This window comes from Pelobates fuscus, chromosome 2, assembly GCF_036172605.1.
Source record: "Pelobates fuscus isolate aPelFus1 chromosome 2, aPelFus1.pri, whole genome shotgun sequence".
Taxonomy (NCBI): domain Eukaryota; kingdom Metazoa; phylum Chordata; class Amphibia; order Anura; family Pelobatidae; genus Pelobates; species Pelobates fuscus.
The window spans coordinates 75,133,485-75,160,830 of NC_086318.1; the positions used below are offsets into that span (position 1 = coordinate 75,133,485).

Sequence of the window (27,346 nt, forward strand, 5' to 3'; positions counted from 1 at the left end):
CATGCACTTATTTTATGCTAAACTATGGGGTTTCATTGACACCTACCACATTGGAAGTCTGCTTAAACATGTGTGCTCCACATCACCTGCAACTTGGAACTCTACGGTGTCTAGACTTATCTGAAGTCTGTGTAAATTCCAATTGTTTTGATTCTCTTTTCAGTCTGTCCTGCATACTTCCAATAAGATAGCTCTGAGACAAGCCTAGCTAGCAGAGTTGGAAAGTTGGAAACCTCATTAATCCCATCATATATAAAGGGCAATCTTTAAACGGTGTTTGAAAAGTGCCAGTCATCCAGGAAACTAATGGGGATATACCTGCTGACTGCTAACTTTTAGAACTTTTTTGCTTCAGTAGCTATAAAGGACCACTGCACGCACCAGACCACTTCACATCAAATTACGTAGTCTTTAGTTTGACCCTGCAATGTAGAACATTCTTGTTTAGTATATACAGCAATGTTATTATTGCAGGGTCAAGCACATCACTAGATACGCTTCTGCTGAATAACCATTTCAGACTCCGTTATATTAAATGAATTAAATAAAATGAAAATGAAATGTTGCTCATAAAGAGTATCTGAATGTTGCAGCACGGATTTTGCTGTGCATGTGCACTAGGATCCCAATACTTCCCTGTGGGTTGATGATCTCATTTAGGGAGGTGGGGCGGCCACGGCAAAACCGGTGAAGGAGTAAAGATAAATAAAAACTATCTTTTTATACCCTCACGGCTTGGGACCTAAATAAATAGGCTAACACTCTATAGCGTTGGGGATACATGTTTGAAGGGCAATTGTCTCTTCTCTGAAATTCCACCAATTTCATAAAATATTGAAAAAGATCACCCTAACTTTTACAAACTTTTTCTTATTGTAAACTGCTGTTTTGTTTTATACTAAAAAAATTACAAAATTACATCTTTTTCAGGAAAGATAAAACCAGAGCAAACTGATGAGTAGGAGAAATAAAATATATATTTTTTTTATTGCTCATCCTCTCTTATGATTACTGTCATGTGCAAAGAACAGCGTTTTTAACAATGATTGACAGGGGGCTAAGATGGAGGCGCCAAGTTGCAGGATAAAGTTTGTGGATATCTACATTTAATTTTATTTTCCACACTTTACAGTTACTAATTTGTTAAATATAAGGTTATGTAAAAATAATATTCAAAATGCTGGTAAAATCTTTTGGTCAGTATGATGACAAAATACTGTTTGGTTGCTTTCTTTTTTTTTTTTTTCTTTCTTATGCAGCCTGCTTATTCTAACTTTGCAAATGCAACCTGGGTATTCATATTAGTCTTGTTTGGCTCCGTTGGCTCCTCAGGTTATCCAACGCTGCGGATCGAGAAAAATGATCTAAAAAGTGTAACTCTTCTGGAGGCGAAGGCAAAGGTGAAGGATATCGCCATCTCAAGGGAGAGAGTGACCCTCAAGGACGTTCTTCACGAAGGTAATTTTTAGAGGAAATCTTGTGTAGCTCTGTTGTAAAGAAATTGTGTGTAGTTTTTATATATATTTTTCTTTTCATGAATGCAACATTAGGAACACCAGCCTTGAACCGTTTTGACACTTTGTTCTTTATCTGTACCTCCCTGAATTGTAGGAGTGTGATTCCTCAGCTTTTTGTTAATATGTAGAACCCTCTATAAAGGTTTTTGAAACACAAATTTCTGTTTTATGTCAAAGGCTATAATCTAGTCTCTTTTGTATTTGTATCAATATCTAGACATATACCGTATATACTCGAGTATAAGCCGACCCGAATATAAGCCGAGGCCCCTAATTTTACCCCAAAAAACTGGGAAAACTTATTGACTCGAGTATAAGACTAGGGTGAGAAATGCAGCAGCTACTGGTAAATTTCTAAATAAAATTAGATCCTAAAAAAAATATATTAATTGAATATTTATTTACAGTGTGTGTATAATGAATGCAGTGTGTGTATAATGAATGCAGTGTGTGTGTATGAATGCAGTGTGAGTGTATGAATGCAGTGTGAGTGTATGAATGCAGTGTGAGTGTATGAATGCAGTGTGAGTGTATGAATGCAGTGTGAGTGTATGAATGCAGTGTGAGTGTATGAATGCAGTGTGAGTGTATGAGTGCAGCGTGAGTGTATGAGTGCAGCGTGAGTGTATGAGTGCAGCGTGAGTGTGTGAGTGCAGCGTGAGTGTGTGAGTGCAGCGTGAGTGTGAGTGCAGCGTGTGAGCGTGTGAGCGTGTGAGTGCATGAGTGCAGCGTGTGTGTGTATAAATGCGGTGTGTGTGTGTATGAGTGGTGTGTGTGTGTTGCAGAGCCTTGGTGGGGGATGGGCAATTTTTTTTTATTATTATTTTAATATTTTTTTATTATTATTATTTATTATTTTTATTTTTTTTATTATTTTGTATTATTTAATTTTTCTTTTTTTTATTACTACTAATTATTTTTTTTTCGTCCCCCCTCCCTGCTTGATACATGGCAGGGAGGGGGGCTCTCCTTCCCTGGTGGTCCAGCATTGGTAGTTCAGTGGGGGGCTGTGGGGGCTGTAAGAGAGTTTACTTACCTCTCCTGCAGCTCCTGTCAGCTCTCTCCTCCTCCGCGCCGTCCGTGCAGCTCCCTCTGTCAGCTCCCAGTGTAAGTCTCGCGAGAGCCGCGGCTCTCGCGAGACTTACACTGGGAGCTGACCGAGGTGCTGAACGGACGGCGCGGAGGAGGAGGAAGCTGACAGGAGCTGCAGGAGAGGTAAGTAAACTCTCTTACAGCCCCCACAGCCCCAGTCTGTATTATGGCAATGTAAATTGCCATAATACAGACTATTGACTCGAGTATAAGCCGAGTTGGGGTTTTTTAGCACAAAAAATGTGCTAAAAAACTCGGCTTATACTCGAGTATATACGGTACCGTGCAAGAAATTGGAACAGGGTTCTTTGTTGCATTTTCCTAAGCAAATAAAGCCATATTGAATGGACATTAATACAGATGTTACTTTTATACATTTAAAGGGACATTTTAAGTACAAATATTACTTTTTCTTAATATGTAATATATTATATATCTGCTACCTCTGCAGCCGTGTTAATAATACTAAAAAGTTACTAAATCTGATGTAGACATAATTGGTGAGATTTTCAGCTATCTAATAAATACTGAATTTGCTTGCTTGTATCTGAAAAGTTTTAATTTGACATCTAAAACTTTACTGAGGGGTTTAATCATTAAAGGGACATTATAGTCACCAGAAAAACTACAGCTCATTGTAGTTGTTTTGTGGCATATAGACAGTCCCTGCAGGCAAATTTTATGCAAACACTGTCTTTTCAGAGAATAGGCAGTGTTTACATTAAAGCCTAGCGACATCTCTAGTGGCCACTCCTCAGATGGACACTGGAGGTACTTGGGTATCAAGCCACTGGAAATACACTGGAGGTATTTAGGTATCAAGCCACCTAAATGGTGGTTTTAACACTATAGGGTCAGAAATACATGTTTTGAGGGTAGCAGAGTGGCTATAATGCCAGAAATGCAGCTTATATTCCTGGCACTTATCGTATCCCTTTAATGGCATGTTGCATAGTTGTGTGCAAATTTTCTGTCACTAGCATTCCTATTCTCACAAAAAATAGGGATAGTCCTGAATGGCTTTTTTTCTGTCTGTACTTTATGATTTGCTCTGATTTTTTTATTTGCTTGTGTCTATACAAGCTTATCTATGTCCTTCCAAATGTTCATAGGTTGGTTCCGGCACAAAACCTATTTTAATTTTTAATTGTTCTTCCTTTATAAACTTTAACCTTTAGCCTTTCATTTATCCAGTCATTGGGTCCATTTGGCTGATATGGACTCAGCATTTCGTGCATTCGTCTTATGAGCTACCTCAACAGCTAGGTTAACCTTGTATTACCTCAAACACAAAAATGTTGTGCCTCTACCTCAGTCGGAATTATAACACATTTTAATATTGTCAGTGAGGAAGGGGTTTGGGGTTTAAAAAAACAAATAAATGCCCAAACACTTGAACATAGAAACATAGAAACATAGAATGTGACGGCAGATAAGAACCATTTGGCCCATCTAGTCTGCCCAATATATCAAAATACTTTTAATTAGCCTTATCTTATAATTAGGATGGCCTTATGCCTATCCCACACATGCTGTGTTAACCTCTACCACTTCAGCTGGAAGGCTATTCCATGCATCCACTACTCTCTCAGTAAAGTAATACTTCCTGATATTATTTTTAAACCTTTGTCCCTCTAATTTAAGACTATGTCCTCTTGTTGTGGTAGTTTTTCTTCTTTTAAATATGGTGTCCTCCTTTACTGTGTTGATTTCCTTTATGTATTTAAATGTTTCTATCATATCCCCCCTGTCTCGTCTCTCCTCCAAGCTATACATGTTAAGATCCTTTAACCTTTCCTTGTAAGTTTTATCCTGCAATCCACGAACCAGTTTAGTAGCCCTTCTCTGAACTCTATAGAAACATAGAACATAAGAAGGGGGGCAGCAGTACTAGAGTAGTGGATGCATATTATGTCTACTGACAATATTTCTTTAGCAGCTGGTGCTGAAGAAGCATCATTAGTAGATACAATATGCATGCAATTTCCCTTTAAAGTTGCTGCCCCTTCCTCCATTCTTATCTGTTCAAGTTTAAACTGTAGGTGGTGAAGATTGCAATGTCCAATGCAGTATAGGCTTTACTCATAATGTAAGAGACATGTGTGGTGTACAATTACACAAACACAGATTCCTCTGATTTATGTCTGTGGAAATATAATGTGAAGTGCTACCAAGGGACTGGAAGGGAATAGACTGTGTAATCACCCCAGCCAAAATGTATATGCCTTATGATTTTTGGCTGTAGAATGACATCTTATTCAAAAATTACAGTTAGAATGTGGCTTCATTAATTGTTCCTGAACTGTTAACCCATCAAATACCAGGCTACTTTGAAATAATTTGTTGACTTCTTCTAATGGTTTGCCTGTTGGCAACTCAGTGGATTTTCTTTTTGTTTGTTATGACAGATCTAAACACAGCATTAGATGTACCATTATTGAGGCTGGTCTGTTCTTTTTATTACAGTTATGTGTCTGATCCACTCACAGAATAAAAGGTGTTACGTTTGTCAAGCATTATCTTTCACTCACCCATGTGCTATTGTTTTTGGTTCCTAGGCAGCATTATAAAAGGAGAGGACAAAGAAATTACTAATCTTCTTTATAAATATTGTAGTTGTAAACTGTGGATTGGTTAAAGTTACCTCTTGACTTATACAATCCATACAACCTCTGTTATATCTACAACTCCCATGGCAGTTAAGCAGTCTAGACTCTAGAGAGTCACATTGTTTGAGTTGTCATGTTGATCTACCTAGTATTATTCTATGAAATGGTTTCTAGTTTTTCGTTAAGTCTTTGTTCGGAAATTGCTATGAGTTGGCACCACTCCTGTGGTTATGAATAAGTTGCAGGCATCTGAAGATCCATCCCATAAAGTAATGTCATACAATCCTGACTATGGGTTAGATTATCAGTCCTCACATGGTCCCTCTTTATACAATCGATCACTCTGTACACTGTGGTTTCAATCCATCTAACACATACAGGAATATAAATATCATGTGATGTCATTGTTATTGAAAAATACTTGGTTATATTGTAAAACAGACGTATGACATAGCTTCTATTTAGGAAGTCATAGTTTTAACATGTCACGAGTAATTTCTAGATTAAAAAAAAATAAAATAAAAACCATGCTTTAAGTTTCTGAATACGCTAGCCTACAAATGAAAAGTACATCAAAAGGCATGTTCATATGCATTGGCATATTATTTTAAATAAATAATAAAATCAGCCTCCACAGGAAACCATTAAGCCTTTTGGTTGACTTAGGTAGCTCATGGTTTGACCAAAGTTGAGGGCAAATGCTAAAAATCCAGCAAGTGCATGGTTTAAAGTTGTGCCCTTCTCTCCCCCCTGCCCCCCCTTTCGTATTTTAATATGTTATCTGTATGGTGCGGTAAAATATTACATCCTGGTGTGTCCATGTTAACACTCTAGTAATTCACATTGTAAAACTGGGACTTGCTGTGATGTGCTAGTTCTCAGATCTGGTTGTCTTTTCATTTCTAAATCTTCTTTTTGTTTTTCCTTTTCCTCTCTCTTCCTGAGAAGCTTAGATTTATGCTTTGGATTGTTTAATTACTTATTTCAGAGTTTTAGAATATATTATTTGATTAAATAATGTGTGCATTTAACAAAACATTCAAGCATTCAATTTTTTTTCCCCTTATGTTTAGCAACTTTGCTGCTTTTTGGATAAGTCTGCGTTCTAACATGTTCAGTCTGCTTTCGCATGATCATAAATTTATTGGCAGGCAGCCTAAGGAGGGATTCTTAAATATGCTGGGTATTAACGAAAATTAGTGTTGTAATTTATTTTTGTCATGGCCTTCTGTCAGTGCAGGACAAATGGCTTGTATATAACTCATCGCTGGAGGCAAGATAAAAGATTTAATGACTGCTTCTCATTATTACCAACCTTACCTGCAAACATATATTGTTCCATTTATCATCCTTAAAGGCAGATTCACTAAAAGTAACATCAATAACATCATCTAAATAGAGAACATGCTGAGAAACTTTCTAAAAAACATAGAAGCTGGGAAACTTGCCTGTTTTTGCTCTCATTGCTTCAGGAAGTTTTTCATATCAAGAGGCCAGTCAAAACAAAGGTGCAAATGCAAATATGTGCGGTTTTTCTTTTCTTATTCTCTGTAAATTTTAAGTGACCGTTTTTTTCTTGAAGGGACACTCAAGACCCCTAAAGAACTTTGGCTTGCTGAAAAGCTTTGTGTGTAGTGTGTGTCATCTTTTTTTACATTTTTAAAAAAAGAGTGCTGATTTCATATTGGCACTTTTATAAATTCACCAGGTTACACCCCCACCTTGTTTTCAAGCAGAAAACCGGTCTTGTTACTTTCCTGGTTTGATTAGCTCAGGGAAGCTAGGCTCAAGACTTCTCATTGAGCTGCATTGGGAAGTCAGTGATTGGACAGCTATAGAAAGTCAGAGCGGGGTTAGAAGGGAAGAGCTTGCAAAAGCAGCAGACAAAAGATCTGCAGATTTTGCAAGTTTTTTTTTTTGGGGGGGGTTTTTGTTTTGTATATACACCCAGTGAAAAAAAATGCTTAATTGAATACATGCTTTTCGCTTGGGGTATATCTACTAAACAGTGATTTAAAAAAAAAAAAATATTTTGTATTTGGGCAATGGTGTGTGTCCCTTTAGAGGAACACTATATAGGGTCAGGAATACAAATGTATTTAGGCATTTTAAATGAGTAGTTAAATTAAGTTAGTAGTTCCTTTAGTCAATCATAGAGCATAGTGTGTATAATGCACGCTGTAATGCACAATCTGTTTCTTGTGCAGCGCTCATTCCCCATAGTGATTATTTCGGCATGGTGATTAAAATAGAATTTCAATTCTGTACACTGCTGATTTAAATCACACACTTCAGATAAATTATCTATACATTTGCCCCTTTTTGTCATTCTTTTCAGAACATATGCCTCTGCCATCCATTTATATTTGTATGGATTGATTGGGACGTGTTTTAATCCTCTAGCAATGGACTTTTCACCTGGCAGTGATGAGCTCTGTTGGAAATGCACCTGACCCTGCAAAATAAATGGACTTCGTCATTGCCTTGTATTTTGGGAGCTCTTGAGTTGTCATCAGATATGTTTGTGTTGAGTCACTCACTTCTGATATAAATTTTGTTTTAGAGTAACATAAATAGATATTTTGGGGGCACTGATCACTTTCTGCTTACCGTTCAGCCAAATTTTTTTTTACATTTTTTTTTATTTTTTTATTGAATCCTATGATTTAGTTGTTACATAGGCTTGTTTCACAAAAGATTACTAACTCCTTCCTGTCTACTTTTAGGCACGTTTGGCAGAATATTCCACGGAATCCTTGTTGATGAGAAGGACACCAGCAAAGAAAAGTCAGTTTTTGTAAAGACTGTGAAAGGTATGTCCTTTTAGGTTTCCATGTGATTTTATTATGCTCTTTTTATTTCCATTTTGTACTTGATCTGCTAACTGTAACTGTTTTGACTGACAATCCTACTGTTCATTTATAAGGCCTTTATAATATAGAATGTTGTTCTGATATTGAATCTTAATATGGAAGCCAGCATGTGTAATTCTCGGTTCTCCAAGTAATAGTGCTGCAAGGTGGAACTACAAGCTTCTCTATAAAGAGCTGAAGGTTACAACCCATTTAAAGTTGATATTCCAGAGGTAGTATTAGAATTCCATTACCACTTCAGTAAGATGACTTGGTAGTGTCACCTTTTAATATTGGAAACATTTTACAGATAGTCTATGACCCAAAATAAAAGCTAATACTTGATTTAATATAATTTTTAACCTAAATGGAATATGAATTAAAGGGACACTATAGTCACCAGAGCAACTACAGCTTAATGTTGTTTTTTTTTTTTTGTTTTTTTAAAAGGTATAATCATTACCTTCAGGAATTGTCATGCAAATACTGCCTTTTCAGAGAAAAAGCAGTGTTTACTTTGCCTCCTAGGGACTCCTCAGATGGCCACTGGAGGTGCTTCCTGGGGCAGTGCTGCCGTTAGCATCTCCATGCTCTGTGAGGAGGTGGTGATTAGCCAAAACACAGTTTGGCCCAGCCCTTATCCCACCTCCTTGGCGATTTCAGGCAATACAATGCTTTCCCAATTGGCTAAATAAAAACGTAAATTCTGATGTCACCAAGGAGGCGGATCACTGGCAGACTCGCTTGACGCTAGAAATAGGGTATGTTTTACCTCTTCTTGGGCGGGGAAGGGGCAAGCCACCTAAATGGTGGTTTTAACACAATAGTGTCAGGAATACATATTTGTGTTCCTCACCCTATAGTGTTCCTTTAATGCAAAGGAAAGCGCCATAACAGTAATAAAGAATAAAGCTCTATCCTTTAAAGAAGCTTGACACTTATCTCTCTACCCTCAATGTGCTTTGCATGCCCAATAAGTTGTATGCTTTCTCCTTTGTATGATGCACAATCTGTCAGTGCGTCATAAATAAAGGATGTCCATTGTTGTGCAGTGTTCATGTAAGAGAACCTAAATAAATGATTTGTTTTTAAGCACAAATAAAGAGAAGAGTGAGTTCAGCCTGCATTAAAAAAAAAATCACAACAAAAATCCTGTATAATTGACATTTAATGCCTGCAGAGCACACATGCCAATCGAATCCCGGTTTTAAGTATAATCTGCTTGAATACGTACGCCTGGGGCTTTGTTTTATTTACTTTCTTTTGTTTCTCAACTCTGGATGAATTACTGAGAGAGGAAAACTTAGAAGGGCTTCTTGGCAGGTGTGCCTCAGCAAGTTGGAGCTGATTTCCTTGCTGTATACTTGTGCACTGTTGATCAAGAGAAGGGCCTTTTGGATCTGGTTAGTGTCAACGCGGGTGTTTGATGCCGAACAACGTTCAACGGGGGCCTAATAGTAAAACAAACAAAGATGCCGCACAGAACATTTTGTATAGGTATGATGTCCAAAACTGTGACAATAATTATTATTATTAAAAAAAAAAAAAAAATAATAAAAAAAATATTATGGCACGAATATATACTATACTTGGCCTTTTTCACAATCCAATGATTGACAGACTGTGGAAGTTTTTGCCTCTTCGCTTCAGTTTTCATTTGGTGTAGCGGCAGCAGTGCAATCACCTGGAAATAAATTAACTCACTATTTGTGCCAAGTGCATATTGTCCTTTAGAGCAGGTTCCCTGAGGTGTTCTTGGTATTAGATTCATTGATTTAAATTATGTTTTGAGATGCATTGTTTCTTTATTCTGGTTAATTTTGGAAGTGATCCAATCTTTAGTCTTGGGTTTGCCAGCTGAACCTCTATTTATCACAGCACCTGTGTGGGTATGTTTTGTGGAGTCCCATGGTTTGTTGATCTGGAACTCCTTGATGGGCACTGCAGAAAATAATTAGCATTTATAATTTCCTCTTACCCATATTGTAACTTGTGAAGGCTTCCGAGTTGCCGTTTCTGGCATCCGTAGTATTCAAGTTTGGATATGGCATCCTCCCTGTGGATGCCCAAGTGGTTCAGTGCATTCTGTTACTTGGCATGACGTGCATGTTGCTCTATTTGCCTAATGCTGAGGATCTGCTTGTAAGCATGGAAAATGTGCTTGGTAAAATAAATGGATGCATTTTTATAGTCTTTTCTTTGACCTGAGTTTTGACATCTTCTTCACGTGACTGTGATGGGAGATAGTCCAAAGGTAGCTGGAGCAACACGTGTAGCCCAACCCCATTCTAATGCATTGTACATTGAAAGATTTTTGAAAGAATTTTAATAATTGCTGGAAGCTGCCAGGTTTTTGTTGGATCTAAACCTGTTGCAATAGTAAGAAACCTGTCCTAACACTGCAACACACTTGCAGTTGTGATTCCCTTTCTGTCTAAACTGTTAAAGATTTTGCATATAGATCAGTGTGCGCTTATATTCTCCAAGATTCCAGATCATGGAAACACAGTCCACACAACACAATGTGTAAAAGGTATACTGTAGGCATCAAAACAAGTTTAGCTTAAAGGGACACTCCAGGCACACGAAAACCAGCACCGAGGGACATTGGCGGGGGTCTCAGGTAAGTTACTGAAGGGGTTTTCACCCCTTCTGCAACCGGGGATGGGGGATGGGAGGGAGAGGGGAACTGCAGTGCCAGGAAAACTGATTGTCTTCCTGGCACTGGAGAGTCCCTTTAACCCCTTAAGGACGAGTGACTCAGGGGAATGCGTTAATGACGAGTGACGGACCCTGTCCGTCACGCGGTAAAATTAACCCCAGATCGCCGCGATCGCGGGGTTAATGGTGCTCCGGTCTGCCTCTGTATTAGAGGCAGACCAGGAGCACCGGATCGGGCTGTCCCAGTACATGTGCCAGCTCTGACAGCATGTCAGAGCGGGCACATGTGCTCTGTATACTCACCTCCGCCTCCCTGAACTTCCGGGTTCACTGTGAAGTGCAGGGAGACGGATCAGTGCTGAACCTGCCCCCTGGTGTAAAAATAAATAAAGTTAAATTAAAATCCCACCCCCCTTTACCCATTTTAATAAAAAATTAACCCCTTCCCTGCCAATTGATCTGATTTTTTTTTTTTTAACCCCTGAGGGTTAATTCTTTTTTTTTTTTTTTTTTTTTTTTAAGCCTCAGGGGTTAAATTTATTTTATTAATTACCGTATATACTCGAGTATAAGCAGAGTTTTTCAGCACAGTTTTTGTGCTGAAAAACCCCAGCTCGGCTTATACTCGAGTCAATTGTCTGTATTATGGCAATTTGCATTGCCATAATACAGACTGGGGCTGTGGGGGCTGCAGAGAGATGTTACTTACCTTTCCTGCAGCTCCTGTCAGCTCCCTCCTCCTCCGCCGGTCCGTTCAGCTCTTCTGTCAGCTCACAGTGTAAATCTCGCGAGAGCCGCGGCTCTCGCGAGATTTACACTGGGAGCTGACCGAGGTGCTGAACGGACCGGTGGAGGAGGAGAGAGCTGACAGGAGCTGCAGGAAAGGTAAGTAACATCTCTCTGCAGCCCCCACAGCCCCCTCCTACACAGTGCCCATCCACTGGACCACCAGGGAAGGAGAGCCCCCCTCCCTGGCCAGCTAGCAAGCAGGGAGGGGGGACACAAAAATGTATATATAGCAATAATAATAAAAAAAATAAAAATAATAAAATAAAAATAATAATTAAATAAAAAATTATAATAAAATAAAAAAATAATAATAATAAAAAAATGTAATGAAACAAAAAAAATATTAAAATAATAATTAAAAAATAAAAATGCCCACCCCCCACCAAGGCTCTGCATCACACTCTGCATTACACACACACACACACACACACACTGCATTCATACACACACACACACACTGCATTCATACACACACTGCATTCATACACACACTGCATTCATACACACACTGCACTCATACACACACACTGCACTCATACACACACACTGCATTCATACACACACACTGCATTCATACACACACACTGCATTCATACACACACACTGCATTCATACACACACACTGCATTCATACACACACACTGCACTCATACACACACACTGCACTCATACACACACACTGCACTCATACACACACACTGCACTCATACACACAGCATTCTCATACACACACACTGCATTCTCATACACACACACTGCATTCTCATACACACACACTGCATTCTCATACACACACACTGCATTCTCATACACACACACTGCATTCTCATACACACACACTGCATTCTCATACACACACACTGCATTCTCATACACACACACTGCATTCTCATACACACACACTGCATTCTCATACACACACACTGCATTCTCATACACACACACTGCATTCTCATACACACACACTGCATTCTCATACACACACACTGCATTCTCATACACACACACTGCATTCTCATACACACACACTGCATTCTCATACACACACACTGCATTCTCATACACACACACTGCATTCTCATACACACACACTGCATTCTCATACACACACACTGCATTCTCATACACACACACTGCATTCTCATACACACACACTGCATTCTCATACACACACACTGCATTCTCATACACACACACTGCATTCTCATACACACACTGTAAATAAATATTCAATTAATATAATTTTTTAAGGATCTAATTTTATTTAGAAATTTACCAGCAGCTGCTGCATTTCCCACCCTAGTCTTATACTCGAGTCAATAAGTTTTCCCAGTTTTTGGGGGTAAAATTAGGGGCCTCGGCTTATATTCGGGTCGGCTTATACTCGAGTATATACGGTAATTTAAGTATTTTAAAATTATATATTTAGCTAGCTGGGGTGGGTGGAAGTTAGTGGGGAATTGGGGGATTTAGTGTTAGGCTAACTAGGGGTTAACGTTAAAGTTTTAAAATAAGCTTTAAAAAGTTATACAAACTTTTTTTGAACTTAATTTTTAACGTTTAAGTTAAAAAAAAAAAAAAAAAAAACACCCCCGTTACCCAGTCCAAATAAAAAATAACCCCTTCCCTGCCAGTCGATCACTGCCTTCAGTGATCAAAACACAGATCACAGTATTATACTGTGATCTAATTTTTTTTAACAACCGACGATTAACTTTTATTTATTTTTTAATCCTCAGGGGTTCAATTTATTTAATTAACTAATTTAAATATTGTATAATTAAATATTTTTTTCTAGGTGGGGTGGGTGGGAGTTATGATAAAATGGGGAATTTACGGTTAGTGCCGCTTACTGCTAGTTAGGGAGGGGTTAACGGTAAAAAAAAGCTTAGAAAAATTTTAAATCTGTAAAAAAAAAAAAAAAGTTTTAAGAAAGTTTAGGAAAGTTTAAAAAAATTAATAAGCAAAACAAAAGTTTACAAAATAGTTTTAAAAAGTTAAAGTTAAAAAATACATTTAAAAACGCTCATTACCACTACACCTAGAACAAACTAGAGAAAAAATGATCCCACGCTAAGGTTCAAAATATGCCTTTTGAATTACCCCAGGGTGTATTCTTTAATAAATAGTATGTGTTTGTGGGGAAGTTTCAATAACCAACCATCTAAACTACTCCAAATTGGAAACATGGACACAGCGTAAAACTTCAAAGTTAGAAAAAAACTGAATGGCTGCGTCTCAAATGTGCCCCTTCAACATCCACATATACCTGGCAAAGGTACATATGGGGGTATTGCTGTACTCAGACCACATAGCTGAGCAACATATAAGGTATTATACAGTCGTATCACACATAAGGTTTGCAAAATATACTGTGCAAACTCACTTTGTGTGTCAAAAAGGCAGAAAAAACGCTTATTACCACTACACCTGGTACAAGCTAGCGGAAAAATAATCCCACGCTAAGGTTAAAAATATGCCTTTTGAAATACCCTGGGATGTCTTCTTTAAGAAATGGTATGGCTTTATGGGGTATTTGGATCATATAGCCTTGTAAAATACTCTAAAATGGGACATGGGCACAGCGTAAAAATTTAAAGTTTGAAAAAAAACCTGGAATGGCTGTGTCCCAAATGTGCCCCTCCGATGTCCACATATACCTGGCAAAGGTACATATGGGGGTATTTTTGTACTCAGCCGACATAGCTGAGCAACATATAAAGTATTATAGAGTGGTGGTACACATAAGGTTTGCAAAATATACTGTGCAAACTCACTTTGTGTGTCAAAAAGGCAGAAAAAAACGCTTATTACCACTACACCTGGTACACCAAGCTAGCGGAAAAATGATCCCCCGCTAAGGTTCAAAATATGCCTTTTGAAATACCCTAGGGTGTCTAATTTAAGAAATGGTAGGCCTTTGTGGGGGTAGTATGAATTTAAAACCTGCGAAGATGCTTGGAAATTGCACATAGGCCCAGCGCCAAAATTCAAAGTTCTGTAAAAACTGATATGGCTTGGTCTCCTATATGGCACTGTAGCTTCACAAAATAGTGCCAAAGACATTCATTAGGGATGTCTTTTTACTCAGAAGACTTAGCTGAGCATAATTTGGGGGTTTTGAACTTAGTGGCACATATGAGATATACAAAATGCCCAGCAAAAATGCAATCCGTATGTAAAAAAAAAAAAATGCCCCAAATTATTTTTTACCACATACTTTGGCATATATTGGTGAAAAAATGGGGGCATGCTAAGGCACAATATGCACCTTATGATATACCCTGGAGTGTCTACTTTTACAAATGGTAGGCCTTTGTGGGGGGGTTTTTTGAACAGTCAAACTATTATAAAACCCCAAATGGAAGCATAGGCAGGCTCATTAAATCAGTCTCTCAAAATTCTACTGTGAATACTGAATAGGACAGGTCTCCTATATGGCACTGTAGCTTCACAAAATAGTGCCAAAGACATACAATGGGGGTGTCATTTTACTCAGCAGATGTAACTGAACACAAAATAAAACTTTGTACAGGAATAGCACACACCAACTTTACAAAATACACATGAGAAGTTCTTTGTTATAAGTTTGTGTGCCAAAACCCCCCAAAAACACAATTTTACTCCAATATTTAGATTGGCGGTGAAATGGCTACGTAGAAAGTGTCAAAACAACCTTAGGCAAATAGCCTGTGGTGTCTACTTTATATAAATATATACTTTTGTGTGGCAATTTTGTTTTCTTTTATGGCTATTAAGCTTACAAGACAAACATACCAAATTCTAAATTCGCTCCACATTAAAAGTTTATTTTACTCCTTGTGCTTTGTGATCTGTAACTACCAAAAAAAACGTAAAATCCCAGACATATTATATATTCTGTAAATCAGAACAACTAAATTAATTTATTTTTAATTACTTTCCTTAACCTGCACTAATTGTGGACACATTATTATTGCAAAAACTGTAAAAAAAAAAAAAAAAAAAAAAAAAAAAATTCATTTTTTTTTGCATTTTTCTGTATTTTTTTAATAATAAATAAGCATTTATGTATATATATGTTACATCAAATTAAAGCCCTTTCTGTCCTTTAAAAAACGGTATATAGTATGCGTTGGTGCAATAAATTATTCAAATGCAAATTGCAGTTGAACGCAAACAGCAAAAAATGCCATTGTCATAAAGTGAAGGACAAGCTTCTGAAGCTCTGTCCTTAAGGGGTTAATGAAACAGTTTTTGTTTATAGATCATGCCCCATGGAGTTTCACTGCTTAATTCTGCAATTATGTTTCTGTCCATGCAGCCCAAGCCACACCTCCCCTCACAGTCGCTGAAACAGCCTACCTGAGATAATGGTGTCATTTTCAGTCAGATGTTAATGTCCTTTAGTCGGTTTTATCTCCTGTTCTGTAAATTGAACTCTAATCAGACGCAGGGTCTAGCAGGCTATTAACAGAGCAGTAAATAAGAATAATCTAAATCAAACAGCATGTGCTATAATGGAAGTTTAAACATTAGAAGGATAATCAAAGGTGTGAGTCTAGGACTGCATAAAGTCCTGATTTAACTCCTGAATGGCAGAGATTTTAGCAGAGGGGCACAATCTCAAACCCGCTTAATTAAGCTAAAGTTGTTTTATTGCCAATAGTATCCCTTTAATCCTGTACACACTTTATCATCTTACAGAATCCTGGTGAAATATTTATTTATTTTTTAAACCCAATATGGAAACACCCCCCTTTTTAACTTTTAACAGCTTTTAATCATTAAATGACCCAAACATTGCAAAGAAAATACATATTTATCATGGCACTGCCTGGGGCTAAGACTTGTCTTGATTGTATTATACATACGGGTGAGGAGCACAAACAGTCTCAGATCACTGCAGCTAGAACTGGGTCACTACAAGCCTAAACTTTGTGACTCACCCTCCATTAAAATGGTGGGCTGTGCTCACTTGGCCCTTAGGCAAGTCTGAACATTAACTTATTGTGCTTAATGTGCCAGTTATGAACTCCATAAAGTAAGAATACAGAGTACGAACATCCATTTGTTCTGCAAACTTGTTCTTTCTGTGTATTTACGTGTGTTGATTGCATTGGACCAAGTCACTGAATTAATGAATTTTGCTAAAAGTCAAGCCCCTGTGATCTGTGCACATTCATTTAAAAAGAAATTGGCATACTACATTAGTGAAAGGACACAACTGTATATGCAGAAAGGGGAACTATTTTGTGATTAAAATTAGAGACTTGCCATTTGTTCAGTTATTCCAGTAATGTAGTCAGCATAAGTTAATTTACTTCATTGGTAATTATGTATATTTTAATATTATATGGGACACTTACACAAAACAATAGAGGTGTTTATGAAAAATAGTGATACTTCTCAATTGTGTCCAAAGTCTCCAAACAATGCAGAAAACATGTAAAAGGAAATACACTATATAGTGCAAATAAAAAGTCTGTGCAAGGAATATATAGCACTAAATATACTGAATGCAATCTCTAAACAATGTGTCTTTAAAGGGAAACTATAGTGCCAGGATAACAAACTCGCTTTCTTGGCACTATAGCATCCCCCTCTGTCAAGTATTAACACATAAAGCAAAGGAGTTATTTACAATATTATAAAGAGGAAATTGTAACAATACAAATTATATATGATTTTATTTATTTTTAGATTTTGTTTTTTGTCTATATGTATTTATTTATTTCTTTTTTAGTTTTGGTTGACAAATGAGTTGTGTGTAATTCCTGCAATGGCAATGTGGTCGTTTAGATGTACTTCCTGTATGTATTTCCTATATTCCTGTTCTTTTAATATATTTAAAACATATTTGTTCAAGAGACATCAAATTCATGTTCTGTATCATCACACACATAATGATTCCGAATGTGACTAATGCTTCTTGTAAATGACTGCTGTGAGAGGAGTCTGTCCTGGTTCTGGATTACTGAAAAGTTTAATGGTTGTAAAACATATATAAAGAAAAAAAATGACGTTTAAGGCTTACACAGCTTTGTTGCCATACATAGGTTTTGGCCTCATATTCGTGCTTTTTTTTTTTTTTATACGTGTGTGTGTGTGTGTGTGTGTGTGTGTGTGTGTGTGTGTGTGTGTGTGTGTGTGTGTGTGTGTGTGTGTGTGTGTGTGTGTGTGTGTGTGTGTGTGTGTGTGTGTGTGTGTGTGTGTGTGTGTGTGTGTGTGTGTGTGTGTGTGTGTGTGTGTGTGTGTGTGTGTGTGTGTGTGTGTGTGTGTGTGTGTGTGTGTGTGTGTATATATATATATATATATATATATATATATATATGCCATTTTTACTACAACCGATTTTATGAATTTTCCCACTCCTATAAATTTGGCAGTTGTCGGTCTATGAAATGTCTGCAAAAACTGGGGATTAATACTTTTCTTTTCTTTCTTTTTTTTTTTTTTAATGTACAATTTTGGTTCCTTTGCACTTGCCTGTAATACAGCATCTATACAGACTGGTCATTGCAGAAAATCCACCTAATGTAAAGTCCGCAAACCTCTTAACACCCAGTTCACCATCACTCCTCCTGCAGTCTTCTTTGATTTGCCTTACTTGGGGACATTTCCTCAAGCAGGGCAAATGTCCTCTGTGATACCATCATGCTGGCTATGTTGCCAGAGCGGTAGCAGTGTTGGCTCAGGAGTTACCATATCAACTGCAGCAAATGTGCTGTGGTTGTTATGCGTGTGGGAGGTCTCTTCTGATCTCCCTTGTCAGTACATTCTTAGCCATAGAATCTATGCCACAGAAGTGATTGACAGGTGAGATATTTTTAAATGGGTTTTTCTCCCAATCTATGGGAGAAACAGAGGGAACTTAAAGTTTTACAAGAATATGTTGTACATTCATGGGAGCTAGCCTTTAAGCTAATCCAGCAGTATTCTCCAGTGAATTTATAATTGCTAAGTGGGTCGTTGCACAATGTGAGCAAAACCTGTCCATCCACGGAGACGTGTTTTTTTTTTTTTTTTTTTTTTTTTTTTACTATTTTGCTAAATTCTTCAGGGAATTGTATTTCCGTTCTTTTCCTGTGTTATAGTGCAAATGTCCATGGAACTGGGAGTTCTAGAACAAATCTGATGTATATGTAGTCATTGTGTTTGGGTGGTGTGCACATTTTGCTACTACATTTGTCCTCCCAATGGGACAGTGTTAGAATCATGTATTAATTTTTTTTACGTTCCCAATTTATTTCAGTATGTATTTTCCCCGTTTTGTAAAGGTATTCATTTGTGAAGTTGCTTACAAGGCTGAATTTATAGTACATTGTGCTTTGTCTGGCTAGTACGTTAACTTGTGCTGGGGAGAAAAAAGGGAAATAATATTGATAAGAAAGCACAATACGGATGCTGGAACTGTGCAGGCTGATAAGATTTGTATTTCCTCATCCAATCTAACAAAATGTCAATTTGCCGCTCCAATTTCCAACAAAAATAAATCCCGAGGTCCATTCCATCCTCTGCTAAACAATACAGAGCCACTATAGGAAGGTGAAAGATTAACTTATCAATAGTTTTCCCTAAAGACTACAGACTAAGTCATGGTTTGGTCAAGACTGTTATTTTAATTTTCTTTATCAGTTTTTTAGCTCCAACATATTCACATTTTTACAGCGAGGGTACCCATGATGGACAAACCAGTTTGGACATAAATAAATGTTTAAGACCTGCTCAAACAATTTAACAAGCCAGAGGATCTTAGGGGTAAAAGATAGACAGACACTCGCATACAAAATGTAAGGGGAATACAGGTATGATGTCTATATCTTGTTAATTCTGTAAAGAAAGACAGGGAGCATGATAACAGAGAGTCAACCTGCTAGTTTTGTAAACGAGCCCAACACAGATTGATTTAATGAGAAGTTACCCAAGGGACACGAAGAGTTTCTAAAGAGACCTGTTCTGTAGGGTTGCTTGTAGGACTAGAAACTAAAGGAAAGTCTTATGAACGTAGGATATTCAATGTTAATGGTTCTTCTTTGAATGTCCTGTAGGTGAACATTTGTAATAACAGTGGGAATGAAAGAATAGAATGATCAAGAAGGTGTTTTCCTTGTGAACTGGTTAAAATTGTAACATGGTGAAGAGTTGTTTGAGAGCTTTGTAAGTTAGTCATTTTAAATTGAATGCTGAAGACTACAGGAAGCCATTGTAAGTATTGCAAAGGGGAGTTATAGGAGGAGCATTAGGTGTGACCGATTAACCTGACCAATTGTAGTAGGGCATATTTTTATGGTTTCATTTACTGGATTTGGAGACAAATTTCATGTGTGGAGTAACATTGAGACCAAAAAAAAAAATATGTCCGTGAGGTTGTAAGGTTACATTAAGTGTTGTTCTATTGACCTGCATGGAGAGTGATAATGAGTGGAGGAAAAACAAAACTAAGCTGCCCCACGTCTAGTGAGCGGAGATTCATTCAGACTTGTGTGCACATGCCTCTATTTATGCTCTCTTGAGAGTCACTTGGTTATATTGTGCTTGTTCTAGATATCAGCTCATTCTTGTGTGGTCTTTTTCAAGAGTTTTGTGTGAGAACTACTACTTTTTTTTGTTTTATGTTTTTTTTAAATGTACGTCAATATCAAACTTTTTTTTTTTTTATCTTTTATTTCAAGAAAACCTAAAACGTACTGTGAATCAGTCTCATCCCTACACCATCTAAAGTCACTTGTGATTTGGAAATAATTGGGGGTTTTCATGTTCATTTATTTGAAAGGGCATTGGGACCGGACCTTGCTTTTTATTTTTGCAGCGATGGCAAAGGAAGCTTGGTTATTTCTTTACAGCTATGAAACTAAATAATATTTAGCTGATGTAGGCAAAAGCAGTGAAAAGTATGACATGCAATTGTTTAAGTAATATTGTCTAGCATATGATATTTCCACTGTCTGTTTCTGGACCCGTTGCTCTTGTACGATTTCAGCTCAGAGCTTGGGATTACTGTATCGTAGGATATTGTCTAATGTATGATAGAACACATTTTTTTTCTTGTATCGGGTATTGATATGTTTTGTGTCTGTATATAAAAATTAAAGAGATTTATAGCCATTTTTTGTCATCTGTAGAGTATTGAATGAAAGATTGGCATTATGGACTTTGGCAATACCGGTCTATCACAATACCGGTCTATCACTACATTATTAGAAAATGATTAAGGAACACTGTTCTAAATGCTCTTAATACCTTCATGCGCGTATTGATTATGACTTTTGGCTCAGTTTTAATATTGTTGGGTAAGCTTTTTAAATGATTTAATATTTTTGGTTGTTTTCCAACTATTAAAATAACAAATGTATATTACCAGTATGTAAAAAAATATGTACATCATTATCGCAAAAACTATCAAAATATTATAACATTTTAATATTTTTCATATTACATGATTTTGAAAGTTTATCCAGAAATATTAAATCAATTTGAAAGTTATCCAGTGTTGTTAAATTGAGGCCTGTATTAACAAATATTTTTAAATAATTGTTGTAATTATAATTTCATTGGTCTAAAAACCTGGTTACCTGGTCCAATAAATGGTTTTTCATTATGCTGAGTGATCATTTGAGAGTTTTGTTTTATGAAATCAGAACTGGAAGGACCTATTCACAAAATATACAACTACTTAAAGGAACACTCTACCAAAGAAAATAAATATGTATTTGTAAATGTTCGATGTGTTCTTTTGTAAGTGGTTTAGGTTATGGTTGTCTCACGTTATTTAAAAACAATAATAGAAATTTTACAAATTTAGGTTTGTAGTCCCCAGGTGTTCTAGTTAAAGAATGCAGGCAGTCCTGGAATCAATAGCTGTTTAATGCTACCCACTGTGAGTGATTTTCAACTATAGGTAGTTAGTGGGTGAAAAAAGCAAAACTTTAAAGGTTACTTTATGGTCTTTATTTTGCTACTGAAGTAGAAATACAACTCCCTAAAACATTTGGGCCTTCAGCTGCACCTTACGTATGATAGACATGGAATCTTTGCGGCCTTCGTTGAGCCTGTTCTTGGATGCCAGTCTTTTTTTTTTTTTTTTACTGAAATAGAATAGTACCCATACAGAGCACACCTGGCTTTTTATGGCACCATCATTTGTACTTTTAGAAAGGCCATACAAATGAATCTTTTGTTTGTTCAAAATCTGAATTCAGAATGTCAAACCTTCAGGCTTGTTCTGCTGGAGCTAAGCTAAATATTACCGACGGTGTAGGTGTGCAACCAATGGTGTAGGGTATTTCCCTTCTCTTACGTTGCGTCCAAGAACCTAGCAGTCTTGCAACATTTACTTGCATGTAAAAGAAATAGTATATTTTTGTTTAAAATAACAATACATTGTAACCGCAGGCGGTTCCCTTATTTACCACTAAAATGTCTTAAAGCATAGAACTTAGCAGGGCTAACCATACAGATATCTTTGCCATAATTTTATATAGTTAGTAAGAGATCCTCTATTTAACATATATAAATAATTGAGAATACAATATAAAATAAGGATTGTCTTGGAAGCAATAGTTTTGTCTTTTAGGTATTTATTATATAAAAATATAAATATAGACATATAAAATCCATTATAGCCGAGTTTATTAGATGAAATTAAATGCTTGCAAAATATCATTAATAGGTTAATATACCCTTCTGAACATGTCATCATTTCAGCCTCTCTGTCATTTTAAGATGGAGCAGCGTCTGTCTCCAAGTCTCTCCTCTGTTTGTTAACATTTAAAAGTACACCTATTTATACCTTGGGTGTCGTCATTTTAGGGTCACCATAGTTCATATATGAAAAAGTAACTTGTCTACTTTAAATCAATTTAGGACCTCTCTTTAGATACAAGGCCATAACTAAAAGCAAGTGCACACGTCATGGGAAACTCCCGGACCTGGGGAACTTCCACCAACTTGGGACAAGATGGCTTCCCAAAGTTTGAATAGCTTATCTGTTGTTTATACCAATACATAAGTGCACAGTCGTGGGAGATTCCCGGATTTTGGGAAGTTCCATTAACTTGGGGTTACCACAGTATATTGTGTACTGAAAGAGTCGTAGTATAGCCTTGAAGCTTGTTTATGCATTATTGTTATTGTAATTCGTCTGGGACAAAATGGCGCAAACATATTATGCACTTCGGTTATTGCTTAAAGAAACATCTATGAAAAACAATATGTTCCATTTCTAACACCTTGTCAATTTGCAATATCTCTTAAAGACAAAGTACACAGTTTAAGAAATACAACATTTCATTCTAAAACTTGTAATATTTCTAAACTTTCTAAAACTTGTAATATACCCATATACACAATCAGAATAAGTTTGTATTCAATGTTTTAGTTTAGTAAGACATTGTTACATGGAGGGAAATGTAAATGGCACAAATTATGCCAACACATTGGTAAATTAAAGTGCTATTATAAGTAACGTAACCTCTACAGCCTGTTGTTTATGGTACAAGGAGTCCCTGGGTTCTGTCCCATGGTGTTGTAATCAAACCACTTTTTTTATTTCATTTGTTTTCTAATGTCATTTACCTGGTTCTCCCTGAATAAATTTGTTTAATATCCTACTTCTGCATAAGCGTCTTTTGCTTTGAACTTAAATAGGGCCACTACTGACATATCTGATATACACTCTAGCTATATTTGAGACGAGGCTGGCCCACGGATGCCTGGTGTTCCTATGTGTCAAAAGTATTTTTATCGTGTGAGTATGTTTCAGTCACTTTTCCCCAACTCCGCTATGAATTTACTGAGGTCAGTGAAAACTCAGTATGCACCATACCCTCACTACTTTGGGTTTTACATGCTGAACCTGAACTGCGTGTTTATCCAGTGTATTTCTGGGGAAATAAATACGTACCTCTTTCAATAGCTTTTATGTTATGTCTGCTATTTCAGTTATAAGTCAAAGCTGTGTAGTTCCTGAATACTTATGTATTGGAGGAATAAAAGCTTTTTTTTTTTTTTTTTTAGATCAAGCATCTGAAGTTCAGATCACAATGATGTTGACAGAAAGCTGCAAACTCCGTGGACTCCATCACAGGTAATTCTATTTGTCTTCAGCAAGATCCTAGACTGTAATAGTATTGTGCTCAGCTAATCACATTTCATAAAACATTAAGTTCTTAATTAAGATGTCTTTACAAATACAGTATAGTTAATAGCATATTTCTTTAATTTTTTTTTACAAAATGTATTTAAATTGTAATGATAAATCTCAAAGCTAAATTTAGATCTGCGTATCTATTTTAAAATACATTTATATGTACACATTTTTGGTTTTTTTTTTTTTTTTTTACCATAATTTAACTTAGAGCCTTTCCTTTGATGAAGAGAGACAATATTCCTGTTAAGTCATTCCTTAACTCAAGACAATAAGTGGTCTGAGTGAGTCATTAAAAGTGGTTTTTGGGATTTGTTTTCATTTTGTAGTATTTGTCTGTTCTTGCCCATGGCCTACCTCTAGGTCTGTAACTGACTGTGTGTGACGTGTGTTTCATTGCCCTCTGGTTTGACTATTAGCCAGAGTTAACTACATAGAAATGTATGCATCTAAAAAAAAATATCTAGTATTTCTATAAATTGAGCGAAAAATAATTCTGGTTATTTAAATTTTTTGCTTATGAATCAGAAATGTGTATTTGCATTCCATAATTTCATGGTAGACCATTACCCATTCACCTGCATCTGATCACTACTATTTCAGAATCTATTGATTAACTGACATGTGTTGATATTTTAATAGAAAAATTGAATGTGACTGCAGATCAGAACCATTCAGTCCAGATATGTTGATTTTTCATTTGGAAAACATCCTGAACCATTCAGACTTTGTATGATGGCCCTTAGTTTATCCTTATGTTCTTTTCCTATGCAGGAACAACCAAAATATATTGACTAGATCATCTGAGCAACATATACAAATTGACAGATGTTAAATAATATGCACTTGATTTGATTTCAATATTTGTAGCACATACATACCAGGTATCTCTTTGGCACAGACATTTTGACTGTTAACCCTTTGAGCCACATGGATATATTACATTTTGTGCCTTTCATTGTGTCCATAAACCGGTGTAACTCTAGGCATCCATGCAGTGATCTTTTATAAAAACAAAGCTTTTCAAAAGTCTATAGAATGTTATGCCATTTTTTTCTCTAATCTTAATATCCCCCCCCCCCCCCCCCTGCGGCGATGTCACCTTAGTGTCTTTGCAAAATCTGCAAAGACCCCAGTGACAGTGACACAGGGCTCGACAAACCCAGGCGCTAGGTCGCTATATATATATATATATATATATATATATATATAAGAATTTAGCCCTGGAGCCTGGGATTGGTCGGCCCGTTCCTTCCTTCTTCCAACAGCAGGGGATTTGCAAGCTAGAAGGGCAGCATATAGAGACTGCCTGCTTGCCGCCTATGTTCCTCAGAGCCGGCCAGCCCACCAGCATTCCTCAGAGCCGGCCTCCATCTGCACGGGACAGGAGGAGGAGTCTGGAACAACTGCAGCTATCCCATCAGGGGAACGTTCAGCGCCTCCATGCAGAGCGTGGGGACACTGAATGTAGGTGCTGCACATTGTGCCGCACTGAGGTAGACACTTCAGTGGCCGGTTGAGTGACGGCCACTAGAGGTGTTACTAGGCAGCAATGAAAACACTACCTTTTCTTTGAACAGGCAAAGTTTACATTGAATAGCCTGCAGGGACACTGTATAGACACCAGAGCCACTATATTAAGTTGTAGTAGTTCTGGTGACTATAGTGTCCCTTTAAGAATTGTTCTTTTGTTGTCGGAAAAAACTGTCTCCTAACTTTATTAACTGGCTCCTAGATTGAAAGCAAATTTGTAAAGCGTTGGTCTTCCACTATCTTTAACTCCTCCCTCTTAACTTATTTAATTTTTTATTGAAAATGCTTCACTTTATATACTTTCTTAAAATAATACTCCAAAGACCAGAACTACTGTAGCACAATGTAGTGTTTTTAAGGTCTGGAACATGCACATATAATGTCGGTATTCAAGCGGTTTTAGAACATCTTGACTTCTTACCTGAGGTCCACTTGGAGATGCTCCTTGCTTCCTCGCAAGCTATCGTCACTAGGCTAAGCCCAGCTGTGCATTGATCAGATGACACTCGGCCAATGAGCTGGACCTTTTCAGCTTTATTGAGCTTACTGGATTTTCCTTCAAGCACAACACTGAAACAGGCATAGCGTCTGTAGGCAACTGTTCTTAAAGGACCACTATAGTGCCAGGAAAACATACTCGTTTTCCCAGCACTATAGTGCCCTGAGGGTTCCCCCACCCTCAGGGTCCCCCTCCCGCCGAGCCCTGGAGAGAGGAAGGGGTTAAAATCTTACCTTTCTCCAGCACTGGACGGGGAGCTTTCCTCCTCCTCTCCTCCTTACTAGCGACGTCATCGGCTGAATGCGCATGCGCGGCAAGAGCCGCGTGCGCATTCAGCCAGTATTATAGGAAAGCATTTACAATGCTTTCCTATGGACGCTGGCGTCTTCTCACTGTGATTTTCACAGTGAGAATCACCCAAGCGCCTCTAGCGGCTGTCAATGAGACAGCCACTAGAGGCTCTAGAGGCTGGATTAACCCTCAGTGTAAACATGGCAGTTTCTCTGAAACTGCAATGTTTATAAAAAAGAAAAAAAAAAAGGGTTAACCCTAGCTGGGCCAGGCACCCAGACCACTTCATTAAGCTGAAGTGGTCTGGGTGCCTATAGTGGTCCTTTAAACAATTTGACCTCTTACATGGCGGCTTTTAGGAGGGGGTAATGGTTATGCAGCTGTGATGGTTATGATGATTGGATTGCTCATTTCTTGTGCTTAACGAATACCATTAGTTTTCTCTCCTACCCTCCAGAATGTACATAAGCACCTTCCTGCATCCATATGATGTACTGTGTGACCTATGTCTCTGATGGCCTACATATTATAGAACTAAAAAATGGTCCAAGTTCAGATCCTAGAGCAGGTTTACAGACAAGTAGCTTTGTTAAATGCGGTGCATCTGTACCATGACACTTGGAAGTTATAGGAAACTTTCAGCTATTGGCAGCCCCTATGCAGACAGTTTCCATACACGTCACGATTACCAATGTGTACCATATTTACTATTATTTTAACACCAATGCCACATAAACAAGTCTTTAACCAACACATTAAGTAGCGTGTGAAAAGCTGCCAGAATTATCTGACTGTGTTTTGTTCACTCTTTAAGTTCTGCGTGTGTTTCCTTACTCTTGTCTTAAATCCTCCTACAGAATTTGTCTGTATCCTGCTGTTATCTGAGTGAAATCAGTTTCATAATATTACACATGGAATGCATTGGTTTTAGTGTTATCTCCTCTGATAGCTGTGTGTCAGTGGGAAGTTAGACTAATTCCAGAAGGCATTCCGTGACTGCCTACAATTTTAAAGTATAAAGCTTATGAAGTTTGTATTGCGATATTAAAACCTGCATTGGATAAACTCTTTATTTGCAAGTAAAATGCATGTATTTTACCCCTAAATGTCTAAGGTCACATTCTTTCCCTGATTTTAACATGACATTTAATGTAATTAAAGCAGTCAGGCTAGTTCCACAAGTTGACATTCTGGTCAAGAGGAATTTGGATACCAGTAATAAGATGAGAAGATGCCTGTGCAGCGTATAGCCTTAAATATGTGCAATGCCAATGATTGCTCCATTAGAGAAAAAGCTAGATTACAGATTTGTAGAAAACAGGAATGAAGTGCAATATGGTTTTTAAGCATCTGCAGTGGTAAGGTTAATCCTCACT

At 37.3% G+C, this 27,346-nt stretch overlaps 1 protein-coding gene across 2 annotated transcripts in view; it reads left to right on the forward strand.

Moving 5' to 3' along the window:
• Positions 1-27,346, forward strand: part of RYK (receptor like tyrosine kinase) — a 115,647-nt gene that overhangs the window by 62,751 nt on the left and 25,550 nt on the right. The window contains exons 8-10 of one of the 2 annotated variants that reach the window (XM_063442256.1): positions 1,324-1,458; positions 7,945-8,031; positions 23,518-23,587. In XM_063442256.1, the coding sequence (XP_063298326.1) occupies positions 1,324-1,458; positions 7,945-8,031; positions 23,518-23,587 (292 nt within the window). The remainder of the gene's footprint in view (positions 1-1,323; positions 1,459-7,944; positions 8,032-23,517; positions 23,588-27,346) is intronic. The other variant, XM_063442255.1, reaches the window with a different exon arrangement.